This window comes from Equus asinus, chromosome 9, assembly GCF_041296235.1.
Source record: "Equus asinus isolate D_3611 breed Donkey chromosome 9, EquAss-T2T_v2, whole genome shotgun sequence".
Classification (NCBI taxonomy): domain Eukaryota; kingdom Metazoa; phylum Chordata; class Mammalia; order Perissodactyla; family Equidae; genus Equus; species Equus asinus.
In genome coordinates, this window is record NC_091798.1 from 61,713,545 (window position 1) to 61,729,950 (window position 16,406).

A 16,406-nucleotide genomic window follows, 5' to 3' on the forward strand; every position below is an offset into this window, starting at 1 on the left:
GTACTAATAAAAGAGCCTCCTACTGGGTCCTCCTGCCGTCATTTTGTCTCTACCAATTCATTCGTCAAAGAGCTGAAAGAAAACTATAATCATGCCATCCCCTGGTTTATTAGAGGGGAAGAAAAAAAAAGCAGAGAGAGAAAAACACAAAATGGGCCTTAAAGACCTGTCTGCAACTTACCTCTTTCCACTCATTTTTCACTATTCTCCTCTAAACTAAACTCCATCCAAACAACCTTCTTGCTCATTCTTGCCTTTCGGCCTTTGTGTATGCTTTCCCTTTGCCAGAAATGTCTTTCCACAACATCTCTTTATTCATATTTATCTCAGATTCTATCTTAACTCCTCTAGAAGCATTATCCAGTTGTAGCAAAGAAAACAAATTGCTTAATTTAATGGGTTCCAAAATGGGTGGCAACATTCCGCCCACCTCAGACTTTATCCATCAGATTATAGTTTATTCATCATTGTATCCATAACACTTGCACAGTGAAGGCTGTCAAAAAATATCTGTTGAAAAAGATGACAATGGAAATGTCTACAATTTCTGATTTTTATCCCTAATAATATACTATTCACAGCATATAAATACAACTCAATGTGTCAAGCCACACTTTGTCATAAGAAGACAATTCATACAATAACAACAAAGCCCTCAAGAGCATTTTATGAAGTTACAAAGTACAGAAATAATGCATTCATTGTCTTCAGCATATGAGGCATTCTTTAAAGTCAGTATTTGATGTTTTCCTATTAGTTAAAATTGAAGAAAAATTAGTCAAATAATTACTGAAAAATGATACTCTTTAATCTTACCTTTTTAAAAATGAAAAAGTAACACATATACTAAAATAAATAACCAAACTACAAAAAATATAAAATGAAAATTGTCTCCTTCCTTCAAGAGCCCCACAAATCCTCCTCCTCAGAGTCAACAACAATTGTCTTTTAATATTTCTCTCAGACTTAACAACGTATGTGTCTAAATATACACACAAACATATACATATATTTTTTAGCACAAAAGAACACTAGACTCATGTTCTATACCTAACTTTTTCCAAATAAGATAGTCTGAAAACTCATTCCACATAAAAACACATACATCTACATCTTTCCTTTTAACAGTTACCTAGTTTACCATTGTGTGGCTAAAACATAATTTAGGTAACCACTTCACTGTTGATGGACACTGCAGTGCTCCCAGACTTCTCACTATTACAAATAATACTGAAAAACACATTCTTAAACATACATCTTTGTGCACATGTGCAAGTACACTCAGGACAAATTACGAGAAGTGGACTCTACCTTCAAAGGGCAGATCTGAATAAACAGTTTCAAACTGCCCTCTGAAGAAGACACACCAACTTAAATTTCCATCAACAAACTATGAAAGCCTATTGGCCCATGCTTTTGCCAACTCCCTTGTGTACACTGTTAAACATTTTCATCAGTGCCAATCTGATAAGCAAAAACTAGTACCTCATTAATTTGTATTTCTTTTGGTATATATGAGGTGGAATATGTGAGGTTAATGGATTAATCTTTATCAATTAATTTAAAAGAGCTTTTATGTATAATACAGAAATTAGTCCTTTGTCCTGTGTATTGCAAATATTCAGAATTTTTGCTTTTATTTATTTTATTTTGGGTTTTTTTAAGGAAGATTAGGCCTGAGCTAACATCTGCTGCCAATCTTCCTCTTTTTGCTGAGGAAGACTGGCCCTGAGTTAACATACATGCCCATCTTCCTCTATTTTATGTGGGACGCCTGCCACAGCATGGCTTTACAAGCAGTGTGTGGTCCACACCTGGGATCTGAACCAGTGAACCCTGGGCTGCCAAAGCAGAACGGGCGAACTTAACCACTGTGCCACCAGGCCGAGCCCAAATTTTTGCTTTTATTTTTGTTTTTTAAATTTCTTACATCTTCATGTGTAAATTATTCTAGGAAAAACTTTTTAATTTTAACATAACCTGAATTTGACTTTTAAAAAAGTATTAAAATGTTTGCTTTGCAAAAATAATATAAAAATTCAGACTAACATGAAAAAGTTAACATTGCATAGAAAGTTGAATATACATTAAATATGTAATACATATGAAAATGTTTCCATTTTACAGGCAATTGAATGAATGTACATTAAATATACATTACCTGCCTTTTCGTTGTATGGCACTAGCTTTGGAAATCCACACCATTTTTAACATTGTAACAAAATTCAGGGCATCAAAGGATTTCTGTATAATTTAAATCATCTTCGTGTTAAAACATAAAGGTATTTAAAAAGTAACAGCAAGAAACATTACGAACACATTTTAACATGCCAAGTTTAATTCAAAGCCCCTCTCGATTAGATCATTAGAACAAGGTATTGATTTAAAAAAAAAAAATCCAGATTTCTGGTTACAACCATTCCATGGAAAAAGAATGAAAATTAAACTTAGAAGAGCTGTAAAACTTCCTCATTCTGTGCCTTGCTGAGCTATTTTTTTCTCTCTGCCACAGCTGGATAACAGCAGTCAGTTCTCATAAGGCATCAAGATTAGAGAGAACTGATCTATTCTCTTAAGGTCATTTTCTATCAGATTTACATCATTATACGGAATAGGAGTGATCAGGGAAAGACAGTTTCTGAAATACTTTCCGGGCAGCTGATCTGGAGGATAAGAATAACAATTGCTGAACTAAATCTATCCCAAAGTGAAGAATTTTTAACCCCTTCCATTTTACCTCCTGCTGAGCCACTAACGCAGTTAGCCTATCCAGAATGTTATAGAAGAGAAAGTAAAAAAGAACCATTACTACCCTCATACTTCCTTAAAGAATCTAAAGTCAAAATTTACTGTCAAAAAATATATTAAAAGAATGCATTCCTAACTAGAATATATACTCCAATCATTCAGTGACTTCTACTTTCCCTTTCATAAAATAACTACACAGAGCAAATACAAACATCTTCTCAGAAGAGTTAATTATGAGCTTTTCAGAAAAGATGCCATTTATTTAGTTTTTAATAAACTGTCAAATTTGTCAATTTCGTAAGTAAAATAACTTGACACTACCATCGTGTTCTAAACCATGATTTACCTGATAAACAACACCTAAAGGAATTAATTTCTAAAATATTCAAAATCTACTTCATCAGCTTTAGATAATTTTAGGACAATAAAATCTGAATCTTCATTGACTCAACATTTAGACTTTCAGTGACAATATTCATCATCTTCTTACAAAAAATGAAACTTATCCCTCCTTTACAGTATCCAACTATAATAAAATGTCCAAATTTTACAGTAAAACTTTATTTTCTCTAAGTAATTCCTAAAAATCACATTGAAAATATTTTGCAACTAATGATCTTTTTCACATTAAAAATGAGCATTTATATCCACTAGAACAGACACAACTTGCTTTTCACAACATGGATAGTATTTCTTTCTCTGAAAAATCAACCACCTCTATCACCTTCAATTCTTTCAGTAAAAGGATCTACCAAAGTTAAGGGTAATAAGAACTGCTGGGCATTGCAATACTAAAAAGAAATAAACACTGCCTTTTACTTATATCGAGGGTGGCAGTAAATATTTCAGCCATTGCAGAGGGTCTCTGTTCCAACTACTCAAATCCGCCACTGCAGTGTTGAAAGCAGCCACAAACAACAGGTAAAAGAGTGGACGTGGCAGTGATCCTGTGAAATTTATTTTTATAAAAGCAGGTGATGGGCCCAATTTGGCTGTTAACTTTCATTTGCTGAACCCTGGTTTGATGGTTGCTTGCTTTCTCTCAGCATGGTTCTCTTGAAATAAACATCTTTTGAATACCTACAATCTGTGAAGCACAGAAGATATAACAACAAAGAAGAAGAACATGGTCCATGCCCACATGTAACAGGAAAACACACAAAATATGAATCAAATTCCCATACCGTTTGACAAAATTCTCACTAAAACTGCCAAATCCTTTACTTTCTTAGTATTTAGTTAGCAGAAGCTAATTTTTTTGTATAGTTTTTTAAAATATAAGATACATCCTATATACTGAATTGTTTAAGGTAGAATATTCACTTTAGTGAAATCAACATTTGCCATCTTAAATTCATGTAGAACCAGAAATTTTCCCATTAAAGTGAATTCTGGTTATAAAAGCATTTACTGGAATGGCACTTAACCTTCTTCATTTAAGTGAAAATACAACTTATCCATACATACCTCTTTCACCTTACCAGAATCAATAACAAAGACAACGTCATTGACTGTGATACTGGTTTCAGCAATATTGGTGGAAAGGATCTGCAATGGGATGTTATGTTATAGTTAACATGAAAATAGAACTAATGTCTAATAAAATGGAAAAAATATTTTATGAAACTTACTATTTTTCGAACACCTGCAGGTGGGTTTTTTAATACCTTCTTTTGATCAGATGTTTGCATATTTGAATGAAGCATAAAGACTTGATATCTGTTGACAATTAAAAGAGAAAATATACTATGGTACTCACCTCTTATTTAAAGCAACAAATACAAAGCTTTAGCTTTTACCTATGTGTATTGTCAGCAAACCGCTTGTCATCAAACAGGATGCGATCCCTCAGTCCAACAATTTCATCATATCCAGGTAGGAAAATTAAAATTGCACCTTGGAGAAGAATGATTTTCGTAATATTAAATCTCATTGTAAAAGCAGAACCAATCAACAAAACTAGCTATAATGAACCACATCATGTGTTTTCAAGTACTGATAAACCGTAATATTTATACGATGACGCTTAAGAGATTATTTATGCATTATTATCAATGGAGTTATATAAAACTTTGTACACACAAGATACTAATTTTTAAATCAAAGTATATATTTTTGTTCCAGATCTTTTAGACAATACGTATTTACCAGCATCACAACTATGGCAGATATTGTATAGAAGATGCATGATCAAATCCAAGTCTACTTTTTCATCATCAAAACTATGATGATAAGCTTTTAGGAGCTCTCTGTCTTCCGCACTGAGGTCACTTCCATTTGTTTGAACCAGAGAACTTTCATCTAGATTTCCAAATTCCAATGAAGCACTAAAAAAAAAAAAATTTTTTAAGTCAATTTTCATTAAAAAGAGTAACTGTTAACGGCCAAAGATTCGCATTATGTCCTTCTTCAAATTTTCAATATACCCTAAGGAGGGTAAGTGATATTTAATGTCCTAGCTATAATATAATTTATGTTTTGGTTTCAAGTACATTATTCAAAGTAAAATTTGGCAATAAGCACTTTATAAAACACAATCTGAAGACATTTCTCCAAAGAAAATATACAAATTGCCAATAAGCACATGAAAAGATGTTCAACATCATTAGTCATCGGAGAAATAAAAATCAAAACCTCAATGAGATACCACTTCACACCCACTAAGATGGCTATAATCGAAAAGACAATGATAGGGGCCAGCCCCGTGACCAAGTGGTTAAGTTCTCGAGCTCTGCTTCGGCAGCCCAGGGTTTTGCCGGTTTGGATCCTGGGCGCAGACATGGCACCACTTATCAAGACATGCTGAGGTGGCGTCCCACATACCACAACTAGAAGGACCCACAACTAGAAATACACAACTATGTACTGGGGGGCTTTGGGGAGAAAAAGGAAAAATAAAATCTTTAAAAAAAAAAAAGAAAAGATAGATGATAATAATTGTTAGGGTGTATAGAAACTGGAACCCTCATACCTTGCTAGTGGGAACATAAAATGGAGCAGCCACTTTGGAAAACGATGTGGCAGTTCCTCAAAATGTTAAACATAGTGTAATATGGTAACATGCCCCAGCAATTTAACTCCTAGGGAGATATACAAGAGAAATGAAAATGTATGTTCACGTAAAAATCTGTATACACAAACGTTCATAACAGTCAAATACTGGAAACAACCCAAATGTTCATGAATGAATGAGTAGATAAACGAACTGTGGTCTTTCCATACAATGGAGTATTAGTCAAAAAAAGATGCTACAACATGGATAAACCTTGAAAGCATTATGCTAAGTGAAAGAAGCCAATCATAAAAAGCTACACTTTATATGATTCCATTTATACGAAATGTCCAGAATAGACAAATCTATAAAAACATGAAGTAGACTAGTGGTTGCCTAGGGCTGGGAGAGTTAGGGGAAATGAGGAGTGACTGCTAATGAGTACAGATTTCTTTTTGGGGTGATAAAAATGTTCTCAAAATTGACTGTGGTGATGATTACATAACACTGTGAACATACTGAAAACTACTGAATTGTACCCTTAAATGGGTGAATTATACGGTATGTGAATTTTATCTCAACAAAACTTTAAAAACACAAACTTTTGGTCATCATTTATATTTTTTAATAGATTGTTTCTAATTGTTCACTATTATAAACAATACTCTGAAGAAAAGTCCACATTAAAAAAAAAGAAACTTGGGCCAGCCCCAGTGGCCTAGTGGTTAAATTTGGCACGCTCCACTTCAGCAGCCCAGGTTCAATCTCCAGGGCATGGACCTATACTGCTCTGTTAGCAGCCATGCTGTGCTGGTGACACACATACTAAAAAAGATATTAAAGGAAAATTGGCATGAATGTTAGCTCAGGGCTAATCTTCCTCAGCCCAAAAAAAAAACCTCTATAGATACCAGCTTAACATGACTACTAATTTGGTACTTCTATACTAAAAGCAGGCTGATTATGCTGTTTTCCAAAAGCCCAGAATCAGCATAAATTACTGAAATAAATGCCTTGCTTCTTCATCTTGTGTGTAAGTATAAACCACTGCCATCACTAGTAACTATCAATAAGATTCCGAGGAAGTTCAGTGCAGCCCAATCTCTCTTAAACAGAGAAAAATAACATAAGAAAAATAACAAAAGACTGCTTCCAATAGGGAAAACATTAAACTTATACAATTTTATAATTGTAGTATTTTAAATTTTAAGATCCATTTTAAAACATTCCAACTTTTTTTGTTTTGTTATTTCTTAACAGGTAAATGAAAACAGTATTATGTTGTTTGCTTAAAGCTATAAACTTTAGATATCAATTATACTTAACCTAGAAAACATAATAATAAATTTAATTTTTAAATATTTAAAATTTATAATTGACAATGTCATGATCTAGAGAATAAAAAGAAAGCCCAGTTAGCCAGCATAATTAAAATATTATCCAGATAATTGCTTTACTTGGTCATCTACAGTGTCTGTCTAGTGACCTACATTTAACATCATTAGAATGTCTTGAATATTCAAAATGTTAGCACTAAAAGGATTGCGAGTTCTGGGAGCTATTATTGAAATGACAACATACTAGAATTAGCATTTGGATCTGGCAAGAACTTTGAGATTCTGTAACCTACACTACCATTTAATGAAATTAAAGTGACAAAACTAATTTCATACTTCAAACATTTACTTCATCTAATGTCTGAGACTAAATAGAATTAAAAATGAAAACCCAAGTCAAATAAAACATTTTATATCTTCCTGAATAACAAAAGTTTTAATATATTTTAACTTCAGACTCCATTTTTTTCTTTTTTGAGATTCTTACAGATTGAAAACAGACGTTATCAATGTATTATAAAATATATTTTATCTTTTCTTTTAAATATCTTTTATCTTTTCTTTAGATATCTAATCTAAAATCTACATAATCTATCTAAATTTACCTAAAATCCTTAATTACCTAAAAGAAGATTAGTTTCATAGGATTTTTAAAGTATTGCCCTTTCATTTTTTTTTAAACCAAAGTAATACATGTACATCGTGTTAATAAACAAATGGTTTTATGAAAGTTATAACAAAAACCTCTCTCCATTCCTAGTCACACTGCCTAGGACATTTTTCAATTCTTTAAGCAACATTTATGTTTATTGATTTAACAATTTAGTCATTATCTGTGAACCACCAATTAATGAAAAATGAAGTCAGCACCTCCACCCTCCTATACTTTCCACTCACACCAATCTGTACAATTTTTGTTAAATCTTCATTCAGCCTTTACTTTAACTATGTAAACATTATTTACCATGAGCCATATAGTGAACTATGATTACACCTCCTTTCTTCTCTAACTTTTTGGGGTTTTTTTGAGTAATTACTGTCTAATTTTTATTTGCTTAGTTTTCTGTGTACTTATCACTAATTCTTCCCAAAGTCTCAGATTCATAAAGTCTTTTTAATATGGTCAAAAACATCAAATAATCATTTTTTCGCCCTCAGGGACTTCCCTCCTGGAGCTTTCCATATCCTGCTTCTCTAAGACTAGCCCTACTAGGCAGACATCACAGCCACAGTCCTCTGCACCAGCATACTGAGCATTTCTTTCACCTATCTTCTATGCTGAATCTACCTTGTTTTTCTGCTTTATTTTCCTTTCTCAGTTTTGTGGAGCACATTCTCCAACAGTTTCCTGATAAAGGGCATACAGAAAATAAACTTTCTTATCTTTTCTCTACAATTTTCCATCTCTTGTATTTTTTTTCCTACTAAGTGATTTTCTCAACCTTATCTTGCAACCTTTCTGAATTTTTTCTGCTATCATATTTTTAATTTATGCGAGCTCTTTCTTGTTTATTCATTCTTTCAACAAATATTCACTGAACATCTACTATATCCAGGCACTGTCCTTGAACAAAGAAGAAAAGGAGCTTGCTAAATTCTAGTAGAGAGAAGAGACAGATAATAAACCAGTGAATATAGTAAGTAAGTAAATTACACAGTTTATTAGAGAGTGGCAGGTCCTGTGGACAGAAGAAAAAGTAGAATCGGTTAAGGAGAATCAATAGCACAAGGAGGTAAATTGCAATAACAGATAGGGTAAATCTGGGCAGCCTTCACGACAATGAAATTTGAATAAAGATTTGTGTTCTGTTCCTTTTTTAATAGTATACTGTTTTGGTTTCATGAATATCTTCTATCACTGTTTTTGAAGTTTTCTTCTAGTCACTGACGCTTAGTTTCAGGCAAGATCCGGGGTTTTTTGTTGCTATTGTTGTTTGTTTGATTTGTGGGTGCTTTTTCCCCCTCAAATGCCTAATGATCAATCCTTGGAGGTTTGTTCATTTTTAAAAAGTAATGAACAAAAAACTCCACGTACACAGTGGTGACTGTTGAGCTACCTGGTTTAAAGACAGTCATTTCATTGAAGGAATGCTAAACCTTCTATAACTCTAATTATTTTCTCTAGGCTTGGTCTATTTTTCCAGGAAAGAATTCTCAAGTTTTCTGCCAAAGAACATAGGAAACAGGAAAAGGTGACAGGTGACTCAATTTTCGGTCTTTAAGTAGACTTTCACTTAAATCCCTTTCCTGCTAGACACCTCATTCCCACTCTCCAGTTGTGCCTGGTAACCCCAAGTCCAAAGCCTCTGTGGCTTAATTTTTTAATAAGCCTCCCACTTCCTGCCAAGATGGGGAAGGGATATCAAATGGCAGGGAAGAAGGGAATCTGGAATTCTAAACGTTCCTCATAGAGAATTTCAACCAGTTCTGTTACTTTTTCAGCCCCTTCTTTCATTGCCTTATTTACAAGTAGTTAAATGAGCCTCTAATAAGTTCCAAAGCTGAAATAAATTTCTCTTTGGCACTTCCTTCTGCAGGCACTCAGGTTTCAGTTTCCTTAGCTCTGCTAAATCAAACACCACTGATCCATTAGCCATCTATTATCCAAAAATGTACTAATATCTTCCATCAGTTGCCATGTCCTCTTGCATTCTCTTTGACTTTGTTAGGTTACACATTTTAATATTCCTTCCTTACCGTTTTAGTGAGGCTTTGGGAAAATGCAGAGAAAAATATATATGTTCTATCTACCAGGTTTAACTGGAAAACTCCCTCATGCTTTTTCAAAATAAAATTTTAAAAAAAGATAAATATTACAATACAGTGTATCTTATTAGCAACCTATCAAAAAATCAGACAGAAAAATTCCTTAGAAGTACGAAAAAAACCCAAAAGTCTCTGGATAAGAGAGTATAAATAGCCTATATTTGTCATATTCTACAATTTACATGGCTTTTTAAAAAGCAGCTAGGATTGATTAAACATAGTATAAAGTTTTACCTGTAAGATTCTAGAAGATCCACAATTTCGGTCTGTCCAAAGTGTTTAGCCCAATCTAAAGCCATCCTGCCAAAATTCAAAGATATCAGATTAAGACAGAGAAATAATGTTCTCAAAATTATAAAACTAGTCACTCAAAACTATTCATTCACCCATTAGAGATATATCAGCAATTGTTACACAATAGCTTTTAATAACGATAAATATAAGAAGTCAAAAAAGATATGTGCAGCTCTATAAAGATATACAAAAAGTAGACACAGTTTAAAATTACCAGCCATTTGATGCTTTACTATGGACATTGGCTCCCATACTAATTAACTGCTCTACTTGACTTGAAAAACCTCGTCCTGCAGCAACCATCAGAGCTGTTGCACTGGTTTCACTATGTCTGTAATCAACTAAAAGAAGGAAAAGATAAATATATGTTAAATTTCCAAATTATTTTAAATTATTTTAATTTAAAAAAAATCTTAAATGAAAGAATTGAGTGTCAGGAGAATGAACCTGGGACTTGCTCCTTCACCTAACTACATGATAATAGCCTTACCTGACCCTTAACTCAGATCACCCAAGGAAATCTGTTATTGATATGCCCTTAGTATAAACAGCATGGAATAAGGAATATCAGTTGGAAGACAGGAGAAGGAAAGACAGTTGTTAAACTGTCTTAATCTCACCAAGATAATACAGAAAAGGAAAGTTACTAACTTGCAGAACGCTCAAATAATCTTCCTAAACCTAGATATTGCGTTGATCATCAAATGACAAGAAACAATTAAAGAAGAATTAAAGCTAATTTTCATCAGTAGCTGGTAATGAATGCTTAAAAGTGCAAATGCAAAGTTCAAGACAATATTCTGTTGTTCTTTTGTTTTGCTTTGATTCCCCCATCATTGTAGGCTGTTATTTTCCAAAATGCTTTATGGAAATAACACTGGCAGAAAATTTACTTCCTGTAAAACCCCTCCATGACAAAAGTAATTAAAGTTCTATTGAATTTAAGTTCCTTCCTAGAATACATTTCTCAAGCAATACAATATATAACTGCTTAGCACTAATTTGCTTAAATTACAAAAGTGGTAATTTCTTTCTGAAATTATGTGAAAAACCCTCTGCAGTAATATGTAAGATAACTACAAAAGGACAATTTTACTTTTCCATATATACCCAATTACCCTCATTATTTAATGACACTCTAAAACATGGTATCCCCAATTGACATCAATCAGTGGTTCTTAAGTGGGGAGGCGGACTTACAAGAGAATTACCTCAGGCTTGTTATTTTGGAAAGCACGGATAGCCATGTCTTACTCCTAGATTCAGGTTCAGGAGGTCTGAAATGGCCAGGCACATGCATTTTTAAAGAGGTCTGCAAGGATTATGATCGCACTTACCATATGAGAATTACTGCTTCAACTGAATATTCAACTGATACTTGGAGAACAGAACCAACATGTATGTATTTTGAGCAGAAGGGTATGAATAAGTGGGCGTTTTAAAACGTCCAAAAATTCTTCAAAATTCCTTCCTTCAAGAGGTGGAGCCTAATTCCCTTATCCTTGAGTGCAACCTGGACTAAGTGTCTCACACTAACAAAGAGAATAAAGTCAAAGTGATGATGTGCAACTTTAGAGACTAGGCCATAAAAGGTACCTATAGCTTCCTATTTGCTTTTTATCCTTCTCTCTTGAAGCATTCACTCTGGGAGAAGCCACCTGCCACATCCTGGGAAGAATAAGACAGCCCGACAGAGAGGTCCAGATGGCAAGGAACTGAGGCCTTTTGCCAACAGCGGAGATGAACTGAGGCCTCTTGCCAACACCATGTGAGTGAGCCTTCTTGGAAGCACATCCTCCAACTCCAGTAAACCTTCAGACGACTGCATCCCCTAACAACAGCTTAACTACTACTTCACAAGTGACTAGATGCCAGAAACACTCAGTTAAGTCTCTTCCAGATTCTTGACTCTCATAAACTATGTGAGATAATAAATGTTTTAGGATGCTAAATTTGGAAATCATTTGTTATGCAGCAATAGATGACTAGGACAGTAAATGTGCCAGAGAATGCTTAGTCTTACTAAACCAGCTAATTACTAGCTGCTTAGCCAGGATTACACAAGGATATTGATGGCATTAAAAAGAAGCCCAAGATTTCCTGGATCACATGAAGTATTTTCAACTTTCATGCCAATTGGGAGTTCAGATTTTAGAAGAGAAATAAAAAGATAGGAAGTAAATAACCGTTCATAGAGCTACAATAACACTCTAGTTTACAGCAACATATCTCAGAGTTCAAATTTCCTAACTTTCAGGTGAGATAGCTAAACTGTTCCAGAACAAATACTTTTAAAAATAATGGAGAAAAAAAGACTGCCAGAACACTGGAGATGAACAAATGTCCACATTTCCAAATAGAAAAATGACTTCTCAAAATACAGATTGATTATTTTTTTTAATGAATGATAAGCTGAAAAAAAGCAGATCAATAGGAGCCAAAATACATTCACAAAGAACAAAAAGTGCCAAAGATCTTAATTTCTTTCTTAAGAAGTTTGTTAGACTAGCAGATATGTGGAATTACAATCACTTGAACAATAATACCCAAATATTGACCTAAGGCCTCTTGCAGCATACAAAATGCTTGGTCAGTGACCCAGGTCCCTCAAGTTAATAAACAGAGAAAGCTTGTTAATATACTAAAATTAGATAATTCTAATTAATTAGTTAATTCTAATAAAAATTAGAACTGAAAAAAGTTGTTAAGCAGACACAATAGGCCAAAGCTAACTATAAGATGAGATTTAAAAGGAATAAATAGAATGTCTTAAGCTCAAAAAAATTAAAAACAAGTAAATGTTAGGAGGGATTAATTTAATAAAATCATACGTTAAAAAAAAAAGAACTAGAAGTTTCAAAGACGATATGAGTCAGTAAGACAATGTGGTTGGTAGAGTTTACTTACCACAGGCTGAATTAATATAAGTAAAGAGTAGAGGTTTTCAGGCTGATAGATCTACTCGACCTAAAGCTGATCACTAAGAGATTAACACTTAGGACTGGACACCATGTTTTTTAAAAGGGACAAACTAGAACATAACCAGAAAAGGTGGACAAGGGCAGGAGAGGACTAGACACCATGTTATGTTAAAGAGGAATAGCTGAAGTCATAGGTGTGGTCAGACCAGAAAACAAAAAAGGAGAAAGAATAACTATCTTCATATACCTGAAGGTCTGTCAGGCAAAAATAGATACTAAATCTCTTCATTATCACCCCAGAAGCAGAAAAGGATGGAATCTATACAGGTAGATTTCACTTCAAAACATATTTAAAAAGTTAACAATTAAAACAAACCAAATCTGAGAAAATGTCCTCAACAAAGACAGTGAGCTTCCTATTGCTAAACATGTTCAAATAGATGAGCATTTGGTAGGATGCTTAAAAGTTATGTCATTAGTCAACAAATATTTATTGAGCACTTACTATGAACCTCTGGGGACACAGAGATGAGTAAAACAGACAAGGTTTCTGCCCTCAAGTAGTCTATATTCTAGTGTCTGAGTCACGTCGTAAAAATATCAAAAATATATGATGTCAGGCAATGAAAGTACAATAATGAATTATAAAGCAGTATAGGGAGAAATAGTGAGAGAAGGGCGCAGTTTTAGTAACGTGATCACAAAAGGCCTCTCTGACAAAGCAATATCTAAGTAGGGACCTAAACAAAGCTAGCATTGGGCCATAGGAGTATCTGTGGGGACAGTATTCCAGGCTTAGGAAACAACAAAAGCAAAGATCCAAAGATGGGAATGTGCCAGCATAAATGAAGAAGAGCAAGGTAAGAGTGACTAAAGCACAGTGAACACAGGGAAAAGAGTGGCAGAAAATGAGATCAGAGGCAGTCAGAGACCAACTCAGAAGAAGGAGTGACTTTTATTCAAAGTGTAATTGAAAGCCCTGGGAGAGTGGAGAGCAGGAAAGCGGCATAATCCAATTTCCTTTTTAAAGGGATTAATCTGATTGCTCTCTGGAGAACAGACTGCAATAACATAATAGAAGCAGTTAATAGGCTACTGCAATAGTCCAGGTGAGAAATGTTGTCTTGGACTAGGATGGCAGCAGTAGGGGAAGTGAATCATGGTCAGATTTGAGATTTATTTAGAAGGTAAAGCTAAAAAGATTTGCTAATGGATTATATGTGAGGTGTGAGAGCAAAAGCAAGAATGATTTTATATTTTGTTGTCTTAGCAACTAGGTGAATGGTAGTACCCTAGATTCAGGTTCAGTAGGTCTGGGATGGGCAGGTGCATGCATTTTTAAAGAGGTCTACAATTGATTATGTTCACTAAGGAAACACCAAGGAAAGAGCAGGCTGAGAGGGACGGAGGTGAGAAGGGAATGAAAAGTTGTTTGGGGTATATCCAGTTTCATTCCATTAAGAGACATCCAGTTGGAGACGTCAAGTGATTAGGTGTAATGAAATGAGGTGGCAGGGAGATAGGACTATAGACAAAAACTAGGAGCCATTTAAAACAAATATTTAAAGCTATGACTAGATGAGATCTACACAGGGAGCAAGTGTAAACAGAAGTAAGATCCAAGGATTGAGGCCTGGGACATTCTATATTTAGAGGTCAGGAAAAAGAGGAAAATCTTGCCAAGAAAACCAATAAGTTCCAGCCAGGAAGATGAGACTAAAATAAATCAAGTATGGAATATCAGAAGTTAATTGAAGAAAATGTTTCAAGAAGGTAGTGATCGATAATAATAATAATGCTGAGAATTTAAGGTGAGGGGATAAATTACTTGACATCTAAATCCTTTCCAGTACTGATTTTCTATGATCTTTCATTCTGCCTTTTGCCTAGAAGCCTTCAGAATTCTGAAACTCACCTCTGGTTGCCAATATCCACCATAAGCAACTAACAAAATCAGGATAACTCATTAGTGAAAACATGTCACATGACATAAAGCATGTACATGTGAATTAGAACTTGAGCTTACATAACCAAAGGTATGCTCAAATTCCCCATTTACTAAATGAAAAGTATAGAGCAAAGTTATTAACCATGTGAAAATGAACAAAGAAAACCTAAATCAAAATGGAGTCAGAAAGCCATGAAAGGAGGGTACTCACACACACACATCAACCACAGCTTACAGACCCCAGCAAGAAGATGATTTCCTTTTGATTCAGCAATAACAAGCTCCCCACCACTTGCAGTCAGTGAAAATTCACCACAGCCCTCCCCAGATTCCTTCGAAAACCTATGAAAGTGGACCTTCCCTTTGTTTCCTTGGACTTGCCTATGGTTCACCATAGTTTGCTTGTCCCAAATTGCAATTCCTCTGCTATTCCCAAATAACCTCATTTTGGCTAGCTAAAAACCTTGTAACTTCATTTTTAAGGTTGATTTCATGACAACCACAAAGGGACCTGAAGGAGATGAACCCCTGAGGAACTAAAGACCCCAGAATCATGTGCAGTACCTACTCAAGCCCTTTGTGCTTTCCGTTTCCGTGAATCACCTTCTTCCTTTAAGTTCAGTAAGCCTCCTCTCAGATTTGAGCTCCCTCTTTTTGGTCGAGCTCTCTGACTTTGTTCAGGATCTGTTTTCTTGAAGGCATCGTCCTTTTGGTGAGTACTCTTTTTTTTTCTGAACTTCTAAGTTAAGATTATGGGATCCCAATCCTCTAAACACTTTAAGGATGGCCCTCCTTCTAGTGCCCCAGCCAGTTTTATATTGAAAAACACAGGTCCCTCCTCATGTGCCTTTTTAACTAAATGGACTGACCTAACCAAATATAGTTTAGAACTTCAATGGCCATTATGGGGAACCTTCAATTTCCCCAAATTTGTTTTTCTCAGAACTAAACTTGAAGACCACAGTGTCTTAAATGGGAACTACCTGGGGGCATACACAACTCCAGATTTGCCTCCATAGAAAGAGCCTTTCTCCCTTGGGGCAGAGTTAAGTGCCACAAGTGTATGATCAGAAATCTCCCCCTGACATTAAGAGAGCTAGCCAATTCCAAAGCCAAAGCAATAGCTGCCCAACAATGATCACTTGACTTGTTGGCTAAAGTAGTTTTAGACAATTACATAGCCCTTGATTACCTACTTGCTGAACAAGGAGGTGTTTGTGTGATAGCAAATACTATCTATCACACATGGGTAATCCAACACCTCTGGAGAAGCAGAAACTCAACTACACAAGATCAAGGAACAAGTGTACTGGTTACAACAAATTTCACCTGACTCTCCATCACCCTTTGATTTGTTCAGTTGGCTACCTTCAAGTCTAGGGTCATGGTCTAGAACCATC

The 16,406-nt window shown here is 34.7% G+C and overlaps 1 protein-coding gene across 2 annotated transcripts in view; it reads right to left on the reverse strand.

The window, feature by feature from the left end:
• Window positions 1-16,406, reverse strand: part of YTHDC2 (YTH N6-methyladenosine RNA binding protein C2) — a 75,974-nt gene that overhangs the window by 35,020 nt on the left and 24,548 nt on the right. For both annotated transcript variants that reach the window (XM_070517576.1, XM_070517577.1), the window contains 7 exons: window positions 10,352-10,478; window positions 10,078-10,143; window positions 4,897-5,075; window positions 4,548-4,644; window positions 4,380-4,467; window positions 4,216-4,296; window positions 2,162-2,244 (listed from right to left, as the gene is read on the reverse strand). In XM_070517576.1, coding sequence (XP_070373677.1) covers window positions 2,162-2,244; window positions 4,216-4,296; window positions 4,380-4,467; window positions 4,548-4,644; window positions 4,897-5,075; window positions 10,078-10,143; window positions 10,352-10,478 — 721 coding nt within the window. The remainder of the gene's footprint in view (window positions 1-2,161; window positions 2,245-4,215; window positions 4,297-4,379; window positions 4,468-4,547; window positions 4,645-4,896; window positions 5,076-10,077; window positions 10,144-10,351; window positions 10,479-16,406) is intronic.